Source organism: Aythya marila (genome assembly GCF_965140915.1).
Source record: "Aythya marila genome assembly, chromosome: 1".
NCBI classification, from domain to species: Eukaryota; Metazoa; Chordata; class Aves; order Anseriformes; family Anatidae; genus Aythya; species Aythya marila.
The window spans coordinates 76,467,580-76,484,255 of record NC_139042.1 but is presented as its reverse complement, the minus strand read 5'-3'; the positions used below and the strand labels follow the sequence as shown (position 1 = coordinate 76,484,255).

The window sequence follows — 16,676 nt, the reverse complement described above, 5'->3', positions numbered from 1 at the left end:
TATGGCAACTATTCTTCTGGTATCTAAAGCTGTATTATCTTTTATGACAAAAATACAACCCACCACCCTTGAGTTGGTGTTTTGTTTTGTTGTTTTTTTTCTCCCCTTGATTTCGTTTAAGGGAAGAGATACACTTCTTTCCTTTGGTGTCCTTTACAAGTCTTCCCTTAAAACTTGGGAATAAGGCAATTTGCTTGTTGTATTGATTTGCTATATGTTTCCACTCTGCTTGACAAGCAAATAGTCATAATATACTGCTTTACAGTTGTGATATACTGTGGCATTTTGATTTTCTACTTCGTAGATTTTAATCCATGGCAGCACATTCCGTCACCCACACTGTGCAGTAACAGTAGATATTTCACCAGCCAAGGCAGAACGAGCACAAAGATATTTAGTAGAGACAAAAGCCCTACAGAAATGCCAGCAAGCTAAGGGGAAGGAATGCATGATAAATGAAGAATGCAACCACAGAGATAACTGGTAGGGGCAATGAGCTTTGTGCAGTTCCACTCAAAAGCTGAAAGCTGATTACTTCCGTACAACATACTGGGCAAAATAAGGCTACTATTTTAAAGGAACTAACATGCTTTTGCTAAATAACAGACCTTTGTTGGAGCTGCTATCCCGGGACAGCAAAACTACCCTTACAGCAATTACTATTCTCCATTTGGAAGGTTAGTTACCCAGATTTTCTACACTTAATTAACATCAAAACCCAGATCACTTCTGATGTTCAGAAATACCGCATTCTATGCGTAAACAAATATTCAGCATTTCCAGCTGAGAAGTGTTTCTGCTACTAAAAACAGACACAAAATCAAAACCAAACAAAAAATAACAGAACACACACAAAAACCCCTCTACTTTATCTTTTCCCTGCACCAACACACAATAGTTTTGAAAAAGACACAGAAAATGTATGTCGGAAAATCTAATTATAAGCATTTAATATAATCTTTACAGCACCAATAGCTCTGCTAAACTGAACAGTATGACATTAAATCCTATCCTTTTTCCTTCATCGACTGTCATGTACCTCTTTATCACTATGAAGTACTAAGGGTTAACCTGTGACCAAACAGTACGCTGATGCCTTTTTGTTTTGCCTTTTTTTGCCCCCAGTTATTTAACTTTTATTAGGTGATAGCCACTAGTATTATCCACAGGCAGCATTTTTCAATACAGACTTTCATTCCAGTTACAAATGCTGAAGAAATTTAGCAGTGTATTTCTAATGTGCTTGCACCAATCTATTTTTTTTCTAAGCCTGTATTGTGTCCAAATGTGGGCAAACTTTCCAAGAAATACAAAATGGCGAATTGCCTATAAAGCTTCCAACCCGTGCCAAGACATATGACAGCATTACGGTTTCCCTCAAAGAAAAAGTCATCATCGTATGAAAAAACAGGCAAGAGCACTGGATTTTATTTTTAACCCTTGTTCGCACAGATGTTGAAAACTGGAAGAAACAGATAAAATTGAAAAGAAAAAAGCCTAACTTGAAAAAATAATTAACTAAAAAAAAACAAAAACAAAAACAAAAACAAGGTTTTCAAAGTCAACTGTAACAGGATCTTCTACATGCCAAACAATTTTAAGCAGAGGAAGTTTTACCAACACAAATTAAGATAATTATAAAAGGTAATTTTAAAATTACCATGTTCAAGCTGTCAGCTATACCTAAACTACTGTCCTGAATATATGGAAAATAATTTGAAAGCAGTGAGATTGAAGGAGGGTGCACTAAACGACACTGGTAGGTAATAATTTTAAAATATGCTCAGAGCAGATTATTTTCACAAAGACATGAAAAAAACTGCAAGACTAACTTTACAAAAGAACTAAATAATTACAATAAGCAACTAGACTGAAGGACTTAGTGAAGAATTAATCAACTTCAAGTTAATTTTAAAACATTTTTGTCATATTTTTCAATCTCCAAATTTATTTTTATGTGCTGTTTTGTTCATCTTTATTTATCTCACTGGAATTTTTTCATTCTTTCTTTACACTTCAGCATATTGAACTTAGAACACAGGTATGCAAAGCTCTGAGCATATTAACAGAGCCTGGCAAGTAAAAACCCAGTGTAAATTTAAAGACTGTTTATATTGAGGCTTGAGAAGAAGGGAAAAAAAAGGAAGTAAAACAGCTCAATTAAACTACTGCAGTTTTGTGTTTATAGAAGTGTAGTATAGGACTGACGTTTAGTTTTTATCTGTACAAACAAATATAATAAACTTATGATAAAGTCTCATGTTTACCTGAGCTTTTATTATCTCTGAACTACTCAACAGTAAGCATATTAATCTTCCTAAAGACATTTCAGCTAGAAGGCTGGTTCTAGTTCTACTTTGAAAACTTTGACAAGAGTAAAAACACCACATTTGTCTTTAATTACCTTTTCTTGGCCTCTTCATATTGCCAGTTCAGTCTTACTTTGTCTACAAGTCTTGTTTTATCATCGAACCCAAACTGTTGCAGAATTGAAGAGGAAGGATTGGGGAGGAAAGAGAGGGAGACATTAGATTTTTAAAACACTCTCAAAGTAAAGGGATAAACTACTGTCCTACTGGCAACTAAAAATTGACAATGTTCTGAGTAAAAACAATCAATATTAACTTTATGCTTTTTAATATAAAACTGGTTTATTGCTAAAAACATGAAAGATAAATGAGCCCTTTTAATAAATTATGATACAGGAAGTGAAAGGCTAGCAAACAGTATCACTAAGCTTTTCAACTTTTCAATCCTAAAATTCTATAAAGAGTATGCTTTAAGTGTAATATTTTATTACTTAATGTAGCTACTTTATGGATAGTTTAATAAGAAATAATTCAGACTACAGTCCATGTACTGTGACGTGTTACCCAGCACTTAGATCATTAGTGTGATTTAAGCACTATTACAAAAACATTACCCGATCCTTGAATCAGTCAGTCGTAGAAAACACGCTTATGTTACAACTCCTACAGTATACAGTCTAGTTTCTACAGCAACTTCTCTTCATCTTTGGGCATCAGTAGCTGCCCTCTCCAGAAGTCTGTGTACAGTCTAATAGTTAAAACCCGAGTCCCTACTTAAGTGCTTTGCTCCACATCTAGATTTCATGCTAGGTATCTGCTGCTTTTGCTCTCTTTATCATCACACATGTAAAAATCTACCTCTTCTTTACTCACATTCCACTACTAATAATTCAGGAAAATAATTAACATCATTATGCAATTTTATTTGCCTTACAAAAAAACACCATACCTGACAAACACAATTTTCAGACTACACTTGGTTCCTCTTCGATGACACTCTATGTGTATTGTGAATGGGAAAATGCTGCTATTTTCCTTTAGGTAATTCATTTTGGAATTAATCACATCCACCACCAGTCTGAAAAATGACGTGCCAAAGGCACCATCTACCTAGCACACTTAAAGCAAGCCTAGTATTAAATAAGTTTTTAGATGCTTTAAGGAGTAATTTCTTAAAAACACAGACTTCCTCTTGTGTAGAGGTTCTCTAGAGACATCCAACGTGGCAACACGTCATCAGTAAAAGAAGATAATAAAACAAAAACAGGGTGATAAAAGCCTGTATTTAAAAGTTATACCGTTGAATAAAAACTCTAACTGAATGTGTAGTAACATCCAAAATGCTACTACAAAACTACAAACAGGTTGTCTTCTTGCTCTGTTGTCAATCTCATCCACAGAAGCAAATGTTTTATTGCTTGAGAACAGCTAGGCTGCCACAGTGGTAGGGCAGGCCAAAATTTTAGTATTTGGAGTATACTTTTTCTTTCACACAGAACTATTTCTGAAGATTGCTAATAAGATTCTCTCAAATATACCATACAAAGGCATTATATAGCCTTGCATAATTTATGAGTATGTATGTATGTATATAACATATATAGAGATGATACAAATATATATATATACTATATATAAAGGAATACTAAGTATGATGAAGTAGATCAAAGTTTTTTAGTTTAAGAAAAATACTTTGGGGCTCAAACAAATACTTCCCTAGGAAAAACAAAAGAAACGGAGGAAAAACAAAAGAAATGGAGGCCTACCCTATGTCTTTGATACCTATGAACAATGACAATTGTAAGAAAAACAAGATTAAAAAAAAAAAAAAAAAGATAAATACTTCCATCTCTACTACCAGAAAACTAATACCTCGTGGTGTTGTGCAATCAGGTCTCTACTGCAACTTCAAGCAGGCTAAAGCATTTTCTTCCTTGCTGTGTCACTACACGTGTCAGTAAAGCCGAGAGCTAGGGACACGGCCAGAAGAAATCTGTGGGTGCCTCTGCGCGAGCTGTTACTCAAGATGAGCCAGCAGTCACCGAAGAGCTCTGCTAGGTTGGCTGTGTCTAGGACCTGACTGTACCTGTCGCCAGCCTATGCCCTATCCCAATGCTCAAGCAGCAGAATGACACAGCTCACCATTCACCTGCTCTGAAAATGACAAGCAAACGCAAATCCTTCACCACCAGTATTCCCTTAGATTTTTTTGTTCTGCCACGGCTAGCACCTCTTGGATTCAAGCAGGAAGCAACAAAGTATCACTACAGTACAAAAGCAGCTTATTTTCTAAAGCAAATGTCTCACGTAGGAATACATACCTCTCCAGTGATGTCAGTCTGAGAACAAGCATCGCAGTGTTGTTGAGGTAAACAGGAATCGCTGAGCGAACTGGAATTGTGCTGGAGATCCTGCAGGGAGTCTGTAATACAACAGCTATTCCTGAATCCATCGGTTAGCTTGGCCAGGCTCTACAAGAGAGGAGTTAAAAAAAAAAATAAACAAACAAATGTAACTGCTTTTGGTAATTCTTTTATTGATTGAAAAAGAGAAATGAATTCTGTTTAGAGAATATACATGTAGGTAGACTACCTAGAAAGACCCATTTACAGGAACTAAAATTTATCATACTCTCAGCTAATCTGAAGCACCTTTGCTTAGAAATAAATACCTCCTTTTAAAAGATACATGTAGATCGCTTTTAAAAATCTGATGTTTACAATTTACTTTAGGTCTATGAAGGTTTTAACTTTTACATGGCTTACAGTTCTTTGAATCTAGCGACTGGCAGCTTCCAGGTTCGTTGACAGGAAAAACAAATGGGATTCATCTGCCCTTTTGCCATCTTTTGCCCAGGTTACATTCCTTAGCCACTACTGCCATCACATCCAACTTGATGAATACCTTGTATTGATTGTGTTTTTACAACAGCTGATTTCACCCCAGTGCTCCCTTACTCAAGGTTCACATAGTTGGAGATATTTTACACTTAGGGTTAAGGAAGCGACATCTCTGAAATGTCTAGACAGTGACACAAACTGTGAGGGTAAAGCAGAGATCTCAAACAGCCTTTAAGGCAAAAGGGGAATAAGACAATCACACAAATAACAAGAGCTTGTTTGGCTATCAGAGCTTTGTTGACAGGCTCTTAGAATTCCTTTAATAAAAAGATAAACTTGTTAATGCCGTTTATTTTCTGATTGTGCATTCAAAACTATTTTTCAGAAGTTACTGATAACGTACCAGTAATGACAAAACCACTATTCAGGCTGTCATTTGTGACTAAGAACCTATACATTTTTCATCAAAAGAACATTAAAAAATACATAAAAATAAATCTACTCTGCCCCTCCCCTCACTATAGAGGAAGGAAACAAATTATATAAAAAAAAATCCTCAAGATTTTGAAAAACTGTATCTGTTCATAGATGATAAAGCTGTAAAAATGCCCAGGAAAACACAAACAAACAAACAAACAAAAAAACACATCAAAACTGCTCCATTGTCTGAACTACAGAATGAGAGACTAAGCAGAGGCACTGCAGTGCAACACACTGGCCCTCTGGAATCGCGGTGTCTGACAACTGATGATTTGCAACAAGCCCCAGTTACGATGCATATCCAATTACCAGGATGGATCTCAGTCTTCAAAGAGCAGTTTAAAAAGGATACCCTGGATAACACAGCAACGCTTCCTTTTCCTACAACAAATTGAACTGGCAGAGTCAGGAAGATTTGCCTGCATAACAGCAACTGGCTGCTGCTCACAGGAGGCACAAGACCACCTTGAAGACAAAGGCAGCTGATTTCAGAGCTCAGGAAGCATCCTTAGGAATTGCATCACGCCCGAAACTAGACAGCAAAAGCGGTGTTTTCTGGTGGCTTCCACTCCCCATTCACACTCTATCCCTACGTTCTCCTTATGTACTAGTTCTTCCCTCATGCCTGCCTCCACTAGAGAGGAAGAAGAGGGAAAATACCCATCCTGGTAGAGGAAGAAGGAAGGGGTGGGCTCCCTAAGCACATGAGTGAGGGGACTATCCTCCTCCCTGACGACCCCTGAACTCACACACGGTGCCTTCTTCCTACTGGGGAACAACAAGGAGAGACATGATATGCATCGGACAACACGTACTGTTCCTTCTTCAGTCTCCATCGACCAGTGCTACTGAGTCTGAGCAGGGCTGGGAGTTTGTGCTCAGCACTGGCTAGGACTGAGGAGATTGCAGAGTGATACCAGGCATGTTGATGGTGGGACAAGGCTACAACTATGTGCCTCCAGAAGCTCAGCTTACCCTGAGTTCCCAAAAGAAACCAATTCTTCTGCTACCTCCCAACTGAACTGTGCTACCTTAGCATGAAGGACAAATAAAACCATTTGTTCTCCATCCTGAGGAACCAAAATACAGTTTTGAGCTATGCTACTGAGAAATCCCTAGCCAGTGTCCCTTTATCTCGGAAGATTTGCTGCAAGATGAACTGCTCTACAAAGCAGAAAGAAGAAAATCAGAGTGTCTGCCATTTTAAGGCAACTGAAAATTGGCATCCCATCCAATGTTCCTCTTCAAAACTCACTGGCAATCACCCATTCCTGGCAACTTCCTGCAGTACAAGAGGATCAAGACGGTCTCTAACAGATTTATAAGATGGAAATAATCATTACAAATTGTAGCTACACAAACATCAAACGTCTAAGATCTCCTTTTCCCAGTAAAGCAAAGCCAACATCATGAACACCAGGGATTCAGAAAGCCTTAAGTTTCTCTCAAACAAACCACGTCCCCTCTGGCACCTTTGGCTAACTTGCATTGTGTTACAGACATATTTATCGTATTACCAATACCAAAGGTCCTGGTTCCAGAACTTATATCTAGTTTTTTGCCCACGTTTTAGCTTCTTCATGCACTACTGCTGTGCTCCAATCCCTGCCAGCCTCTCTCTGGCAGGTAATGAAGGACTGCCTGGATGCTGGTCAGATTTCTTATCTGGGCAGCTGCTGAATGCTGGATACTACTTAAAAATGAGGCAGGTGGCAGTTACCCCAACCTATATGCAATCTAACCTACATGCATAGGTGACTGTGCTCTAGGGTAAGCATAGAAGTCCTTTGAGCGTTTTAGTTGGATGAGCAAAAGCACACCCTCCAGCAATCAAAACACAGAGAATTACAACCTGAATTAGCAGTCTTTTAGGATAGAAACAATTTACATCAACTGCTAGATCATCCCCAGCTATATGGGAGAACCTCTCTTTCATCCAGGGTTTAAGGATTGTTTATGGCAATCCTGGAAAAACTGCCAGATGAGCCTAGCATATGGATGTGAAGTTGCAGGCACACCAAAATCTACCTAAAAAGAGAGAAATGGGCACTGTCATTTTATCGTTGATCTGTTGCTACCTGATTTGGGAGCTCTCTGCCACAAAATTTCAGTGCAGTTCTTATCTAACTGTTTAGCCTATTTAAATGGTAAGGAAGGAAAAAAAATAGTAATAAAAAAGCAAACTCCAGTGCTTCTAAGGAGAGAATTTTTTTAAAGGATATGCACATACTGGAACAGAAACTAAGGCACAAAGGGTATTGGGGAGAGGGACAAGATACACACACACATACTTGGGAACTTAAGCATGTACCTTGCTTACTCCATCTTATATAAAAAGTTTGTCCACTTTTTCAGAGCTGCGAGACTGCATATTTGATGTTATTTGTAACCACAGCACCCAGTTTAAATCTGACCACCTTCTCCTTCCCCTGTCAGCCTTCTCTCCCACACAACTCAATCAATTTAATTATCATATTTCTACGACAGCTACAATTTTCCAAGCACCTACACAAGACTGAGTCACTTCTGCTAAGTTTAGTTCTGTTGCTTACACTGGCCAGATTTAAATTAAGAAGTAGTATGAAATTTTCTATTTCCTTTCTCTGAAATAAATTCCCATCTGTTTACACAATACTTCCAAATCCTCTATAAACAGCTTTCAAAACAGAAAGTTTTCCGTAAGAAAGCTTGTCTTAACCAACAATAGCTTTTAAATGTAGCACTTTTAAGGACAAATCAATTTAAATATCTATAGGGCAAAGAAAAGATCAAATTCTCAACTCATTACAAAGATATTTAAAACAGACTTTCACTTGTTTAACTAAGCTAAATAAACCCATAACAATTACCTTCAAATAATAATAAATAAAAAGGCAAAGCACCATGAAATTTGGTAACAACAAAGCATCAATGAAATAACATTTTTTTCTTTTGTCAAGACTAAGAAAAAATATCAGGTAGAAGCTGGGGATTTTAGGCAGAGCACAATAAGCTGGTAGACATAGACAACTTTGACAACTGTTGACCTTATAGACTGACATTTGATGCCTTGTTACAATTGCAATAGAACATGCAGAACTGGTAGGCGTGTGTGAAAATTATTTTATAGATTCTCCTGAACTACTTGCTTATTACTGTCTGCTACCACAACAGATTGGTGTTTGCTGTGGTAAAAAAAAAAAAAAAAAATGGTATCTCCTACACTACTAGTTCCTAGATGTCACATAGGTTCACAAATAAAGATCACAACACTCTTCTTTTTTGATTATGTCTCGTGTGACCTCTACATTTTGGTGTTGCCAGCATTGTCCAGTCTATGATGCTAAGCTTGATCCTAGGTCCTCCACATCTTTCAATACTATATTTAAAGACACTGCGATGGCACTTCAAGTTCATCTAAAAGCTGTGATTTTCAAGGCATCTCAATGTTTACTGCTGGATATAGCACCACCAAGGACTGAAAATCTATGGGGGAAAAAAAAAACACTATTGGGAGAGTCGAAACAAGGCCAGTAGTTATGTTGCTCCAGGATCTCATACAGAAGTCTTTAAATTACCAGCTAATTTCCTAAAATGTGCGTCAGAGCATCCACGAAGAACTGCCTTTCTAATCATTTCTTGCTAGCTAGGCATGTGGAAGACTTGAGAATTACTTTAAAACCTGGCCAACGCAAAATATCGAATATGTTAAAAGCTGCCAAGGCAGAAACTTTTAACAGTGACTTAAGCGTTCTGTCTACTTGAACAAGGATTTGTGGTCCATCAGCTGACCTTTGGGTAATGCTTTGGAGACTGAATAATTGTATAACTATGGAAATTCATTATATGCAGATTACAAGCTACCCACAGAATTTAACAACAAAAAATTACAAGCAAAACACTACTGCAGAGAAATATGAAAAAAGAAAAAAAAAAGAAAAAAAAAAAAAAAAAAACGCTTGAATGGCAATTATAGTTTAGTGCAGTCTCAAAGACTTAGGTAATGAAAATGTGTTTTTTCCATAAAGCAGTTTCAAGACTAGGTGAAGAGAATGGTTCTTGCCATCCTTCTGTACCCAGAGCATATTTCAACAAGTATACACCAAAGTTCCTGCAGTAGCAAAGGATCATGGCTCTTAAGTCAAGCTCCTGTCACATTGATAATGCATACACAGCAGGTGAGAACTCAGAGCAGGATACAAAATCCATTCAAAAGCTGTATCACTACCTGGGCATACATCTCCCCTTAATCCTAGTGCTTGGATTTTAAAAAATGATTTAAAGGTTGCAGGATGGTGTATGTATACACTATATTTGATCACATGCTTTGAGGATTTTGTGAGGACACTTGAAAGTAATCTGTGTCTTGATGTCCTACTTGTATAGGAGGAGCAACTGGGAAAAAAAGAGAGAACTGCCAAACTGTAGTATAGTAACATCCAATTTTGTGAGATGCTTATAAAAGGAAAAACATTATAAAAGAGATAATAAACATTTTAGCAAAAGAATTCTCAGTCTTCACTCATTATGCAGAACACAAGGGGACATTAAACAAAATGAAAAAACAATACAGTTAAATATATTTTGTTTGGTTGTGTTTGGTTTTTGTTTGTTTGTTTGTTTTTTAAATGCAGGATAACTATTCCATAGGAGTGTTTGATATAGTTAGCAGCAATGGGAAGCTAAATTAAATAAAAACACTGATCCAAATGTAAGGGTAGTACTTTATCTAAGACAAAAAATATGAAATAGTCACATGAAGTCTCATGTTCACAGTATAGATAATGACTACTTCTTATGAAATATCTGCTACAGGCAATTATCGAACAGAAAAATCAGATTATTCCCCTCCCCCTTGCTTATTTAAACCTGGTAATCCCAATGCAATCACAAACAACAAAATGAAGATAGGTTGTACATTTGAGCAGCTATTTGTTCAGTATTTTTTATATATATATATAATGTGTATATATATATATATACATATATATATGTATTTTATTTTTTTACCTGCATAAGTTCCTGCCTCTCTTTTTCACCTGTGCATATAGCTTTCTTTATGGTTCGAAGTTCGCTCATTATAGCCTGTGCTTCATCCAGTCTATAATTTGTATGAGCACTTGACATCTTACGATCAATCCTGTTGAAAAGATGAAGACAGGTTCAATAGTTTTTACACAATAAGAAATACCATAAATGCTGTAAAACTTCTTGTTTATTCACGTACCACTTTATTTCCAGGAATAAAATGACACTCTACAGGGAATCAGAACACCGTTCAGCATCCAGTACATTCAAAAGGTAAAACAATGCAGAACCCCTGTTCTGCCGAACCAACAAATTCCACGTCTTTAATGTCCCCTACTACAGAGTTTACTCACAAAAGCAATGTCTGTGGTTTACTTTATGCAACAAAAGTAAAATCAACCTAAAACTAACCTATAAAGTAATAAGACATTAGCAGCCTAGCCATCACATTTCTGATGCGTCACTACACATTGCAACACCTCTTCCAGGACATTGTCTGATCTTGTTTTAGAAGTTTACAATGAAGGCATTCTGTTTGTTGGGTGCTGGTTTTTGATGAGTGTTTTTTTGTTTGTTTGTTTGTTTGCTTTTGGTATTTTTAAAATAAATTTTAAATTCTGAAAACTGTATTATAAATACTTTCCTGCCATCATTTGAATCTTTAAATACCTTTCCTAGACAGTATCATCTCCCTGCACTGGGGTACGAGAAGGCACACAGGGACCATCCCAGAAGATTTTAAATGCAATGTGAACTACCCATAGTTCTTCCTTTGGATTCCATAGAACACCAAAATGATAATGCGAGTGCAAATGTGAGTGCAAGTGCATTCACAGCTTAAACTATTCAAAAATTTTGTTACCCTCCTCACTACGTTCTGCCAGAGAAACAAAAACACTAAAAATCCACTTATAGCCACTTGTGTTAAAATCAAAATATTAAAATTATAATAAGAAAAAACAAAAGGCTTGAACAAAACTCCAGTGGTTTTATTGTGCAGCTCACAACTTTCAGGAGGAAGTGCAGATTGGGTTTCTACAGTTTGGGTTTGTTTGTTTTCTTCTGACAACTCCTGATTTTGTCAAAATGCAAAGTAAGTCTGAACCTCAGCTTTCCGCTTAAGCACAATTCTCCTCATGTTGCATACAAAAATATGTAAGCTTTTATTTTGTTTCAAAAACCAGAAAGAACCTAAAGTTTGGATTAAAGTTTTATTTATTTTTTTTTCAGATGGTTACTTGACTCTTCACTCATTTCCAGTTAAAATCCAGAAAAGATTAGATAAAACAACTAATCCAATTCACTAAAAGTTTCATGAAAATGATAACGTGGTTTTATCTGACAGTTAGATTAATTTTAAGAACATAGATTCCACCCAAATATTAGACCAGAAAATGCCTCCTACACAACCGTTCATTATACTGTTTGCCAGGTACAAGGTGGTATTACAGGAAAAGGAAATTATTTAATTTCAACCAGATTTTTGTCCAGTTAGCCACAAATTCATGTTCCTGGACGTCACTTTGGAGCCCAACTTATGAACTGGTATTTGTTTAAGTAAAGAATCAGATAATATTCTACTGCCAGAAATATCTGAACTTAAATCAGTACTGCTGTCAATCCAAACCGGCTTAAGTATCTTACAAAACTACTGCTTATTCATTGTCTGTTAGTTTTTAATTCCTTTCATAAATCTCTAGTTTTGAAAGCCACCATGTTGACAGGAATCTTCCATTTATTAATGGAAAACAGTGTGATGCAAAAACAGATTACCCCTTTATACGAACAGGAAGAACATTCAAGTAATACTCAACCCATGACTGAAATACACATTTTCTGAGGAAGATGTTGCCAGGATATGTAGGCTATTAACACACTCGGAATAGCTTTGGTCCTACATGGCAGTCTCTGTGTTCCTCTATTTTCCACCACGTCTTTCAAATACCTAAGACTCCCCCCCCAAAGCATAGGTCTGTAGTTGAGTTAAAGCCTAATTTTAAAGCTTTTGTCAGGTCTTATATCCTCTGAACTAATCTGCAGCTATAAACTGTTTAGTCAGCCCTAATTCCCCAACTCTCCTCACTTCTCTGAGCGGTCCCTGTGCTCTCACGGCCAACTGGACAGGTTTTCATTTCCTTTCCTGCTAAACGCCTTCTTCCTCCAAAATTCCTGCCGACATGCAACAGGGTCACTGAAAACACAGGAGAGAAGGAGCTGCTCCTCGTTCCCAGTCCCTGCCAGGTCAGGTGAAGGGATTTGTTCCAGGTAAGGCTCATTTTTAAACCCCTAGCCTTGGGCCTCGACAGGACTAGCTGTGCCTCAGGGCAAAGACACCCCTGGGGACCAAGGAGCAGGGAAGGCTTTCATGCAGGGTGGGATCCCAGCAGGCTTGAAATACCTCCAGAAAGCCTGCAGTGGGCAAAAGCAGACCATAATGTTCAAAGGCTTACGACAATACTGCCGAATTTGGATGAAACTGGTGAAAATATAGACCTAACAAAATGCTGCACACTACAAAATTTGAAATTCTGATTGTATTGGAGCTGCCGAGAGACTAAAAACCTGCAATCCCCTCTCACCCCCACAAAACTCATTTTTTCCTCTACTTTTTTTTTTTTTTAAATTCTCAGAAATGGCTAGGCAATTTTACTAAAATTAAAATGAAAAGATGACAACCTAGTCCAAGGCAGATAATGTATGTGGAAAATTTCAATGCAGAGGATTTGCATTTAACCAAGGGCATCAGAATCTAAGAGCACCAAGAAGCAGTAGGAACACCGAGCACCCTAACCACCCCCAGCAAAAAATGGGGCTCTTCTTCTCCAAGGGCTGGGCCCAGCAGCGGCCAAACACGGGGCTGTGCAAGTTCTGGTCCCTGCTCCCACGCTATTCTGTCCAGAGGTTCAAGGCAAACGTTCGGCCAGATGTAAAGCCTGAAGTGTGACAACTCCCAATATTGTTCTTGGCATGTTCTTAAAATAAAATGAAGAACATGGCTTTTTAAACAGCTGACCAGGATGTATGCCAGTCTCAGTTTGGCAGTTACTTGAAGATTTGACCTAGCACAAGAAGGAACAAAAATTAGGCAGACCAAAAATTTAGAAAAGGTAACAAAAGAGGGAAATGCCTGAAATGCAAGAATCTTTAAAAAAAACAAACAAACAAACAAACAAAAAAACCTTTTAATTTAGAGAAGGAACAGCGAGTTTCTTTTCAGACAATGCACTTGTTTTGTTTTTGAATATACAAGCAGCAAAATACTTTAGTTTCAGTACTTGACTGGAGAGACTCTTCCCCAGACAAGTAAGAGAGCAAGAGAGCTGGGGGAGTGAAGGCCCAGGGACAACCCAGAGCACAGTCAGATTTTTGGCATGGACCGACCACCGACGCAGTCTGCCTCTCCACTGCCTACACAAGGAGGCCAGAAGAGCTTCTCTCTTCAGTTGTTAGACAGCATGAGTACTCTCCAAATTGGCTCACTTCCTAGTAGAAGCAAAATATTCAAAAGAAAGCACGTACCTTACCAGAAAGGCAACCAATTAATTACTTTAAAAATAAAAAAAGTCCAGAAGTCACTGCAGAGAGCAGAACTCAGCAGGGCACAAGCACCAACTGCAGTTCACTGCAATACAGGCTAACACCCAGCCAAACGCTATCACCGGCTGCAGCGAACAATGTCTGCCACCCTGTACACCCACAGAGAGCGACTGCAGCAATGAGAGGCTCTGAAGCACTGAGCTGTCATCCCTGAACATTTAAACCAGCTGATTACATTTACCACTGACCGATGTGATGAACGCAGCTCGATTTAAAACAATTCCTCTCTTGAGAGTCTCTCCTGTACCCCCGTCCTGTATTCCAGGCAACTTAGCTTGGGCTAAAATCAAAGGAACACTTGCACTCATAATCATTTGCAGACTTTATTTTTCAAAAAGTTGCACTGCTTTGCTGGACAGTCTTAGATTAATTATATTAATTAAAACAATCTTCAATTTCAATTGGCCTTCAAATACTTTCATCTCCCTCAAGTGGTTTGTCCTTTTATAAAAAACTGAACCTACGCCCTTTAAAAAAAAAACAGTAACCACGTGGAGGAAAATAAAGTAGAACAGGCAAGGCAATTCTTACTGAAATAAAGAAAATATGACTAAGAATCTTAAGATGATTTTTTTTTGTTCTGTTACCACTTAATTATGTTACTATCCTGAAATGTTGACCATACTTAGAATATTTGCTGTTTCAATATACAGAAGGCTTTGCTTTACAAATTTGCAGTTAATATCATATATTAACAACTCCCCTGCAACTAAGTGTAAATGCTTTTTGTAGTCAATAAACTACATTTATCAGAGAATGATTATATTATATCTGCCAATGAAGGATTTTGGTCAAACTTTTTTTCTCTGAAGCTTTTAAAATGCATTACAAAACAAAAGAACCTCGTAAGATTAGAAAACATGAAATGCATAGGCTATTCCTTCTCCTTTAAATGTAAAACCTGAGTACTTCCCTTTATATAGTTTTATTAACAAAATACCATGTTTGATTAATGCAGTCTAAGCTGGAAAATCAGGAACCTAATTGCTCCGGGACCTCCGGAGCTTTGCCAGGATTTCTGAAGTGAAAGTGCGTGCCCATGCTTTGTAGCACCAACACAATAAATCCACAGCTTCAAACTATTTCCACAGATAGTGTACTTACACTGCAAAATGCATTAGACATGCAATGGTTCCAACATTTTCAAGAAGTGCCTGCATTAGGCAGTTCGTTCACATGCATGCTGAAACAGCACAAATGGCCAAGATTTCTAAATATACGGCCACACGTCCAAAGCAAATCCAAGAGTTGTTCAACATACTCAGCCTGGCCTCTCAGCTTGTTGAACAGATCTGGAAGCCACAGCAACATGTGTTTACCTGCCATCTTTTCCATGGCCTGGCAACCTCTCTCCCTATCACACTGGGCTTCCCATGTATGTGCTATGTGTGTAGGTGACTAAGCAGCGCACAGATGGAAGTCACTCGGTTCCCATCTGATGGCCTGCAGGAAGAGTGGAAGGGAGAGGGTTACCACAACAGTTCTCAACCTTTGCCACTGGTAAGTGTGAGGGAAACAGAGTGCAGGCTGTCTAATTGTCCCAGGAGCAGTGGCAAATTGCCCTGAGTTACCTCTCCTGCCAGGGAGGAGACAAGGGGTCACATCTACATACAGTCATTCTGAACACATGCAACAAAACCCCGGGTCTCACGGAGCATACTGCACATGCACACACCAGCATGCAGAATTGGAAGGTCTGACTACCAAGGTAAAAGGAAAAAGAGGCATTCAAGCCTTCCTCCCAGGAGAAATACACTGCCCAGACAGAAAGCCTAGGTACTGCTCACAGAAAGGCTACTCCTCTGCATGGTGTTTCTCACTGTGCTCCAGACAGAGATATCTTCGGATATGTCCAGAGAACATTTTATAAATCTGACTCCACCTGCACAAAATTTTCTGCCAGAGTTATAAGACAGTGCCTACAAAATTGTTTTGCATATGGATCCATGAAATCACCTTTTGAACTAGTTTTGTCCAATCCTTCTTCCATCGTTTCACACTGTTCTCAACCTGCAACACTATCACAGCAGAAACTCTGAAGCAAAGCAATTAGAAGGTTTCAAATTTTTTTTTGGCAATAGTTTTCTAAGCAAGTCATTCCAAGATGAATAAAGGAAAGGAAAAAATACCATCCTCCCACAAACCCTTAACTTACTCTTGCAGAGTTTCCACTCCTTTTTCCTTATATTGCAGCTCCTGCTTCATCTGTGCCAATTCTCGTTTTAGCCTAGAAAGCTGAATATATCAAAATAATTTAAAGTAACAGTATGAAACAGAAACTTACATTATAAAAAATAACTATGTCCGAATCAAAATTTTAAGTTGTGTTTGTTTGTTTAATGGAAGTGATAATCTAAGGGCTGTTGCTGTTTTCTTTAAAATTTGCACAAAAGTAACAGACCTTCTGAAAAATAATACAACCCAATCAAACTGTGGTCACAAC

General features: G+C 37.9%; 1 protein-coding gene across 3 annotated transcripts in view; it reads right to left on the bottom strand.

Moving 5' to 3' along the window:
• The window catches only part of WWC3 (WWC family member 3), a 100,094-nt gene that overhangs the window by 35,628 nt on the left and 47,790 nt on the right, over positions 1-16,676 (bottom strand). For all 3 annotated transcript variants that reach the window (XM_082772486.1, XM_082772484.1, XM_082772485.1), the window contains exons 5-8: positions 16,389-16,468; positions 10,619-10,748; positions 4,631-4,780; positions 2,405-2,478 (exon numbers count right to left, since the gene is read on the bottom strand). In XM_082772486.1, the coding sequence (XP_082628612.1) occupies positions 2,405-2,478; positions 4,631-4,780; positions 10,619-10,748; positions 16,389-16,468 (434 nt within the window). The remainder of the gene's footprint in view (positions 1-2,404; positions 2,479-4,630; positions 4,781-10,618; positions 10,749-16,388; positions 16,469-16,676) is intronic.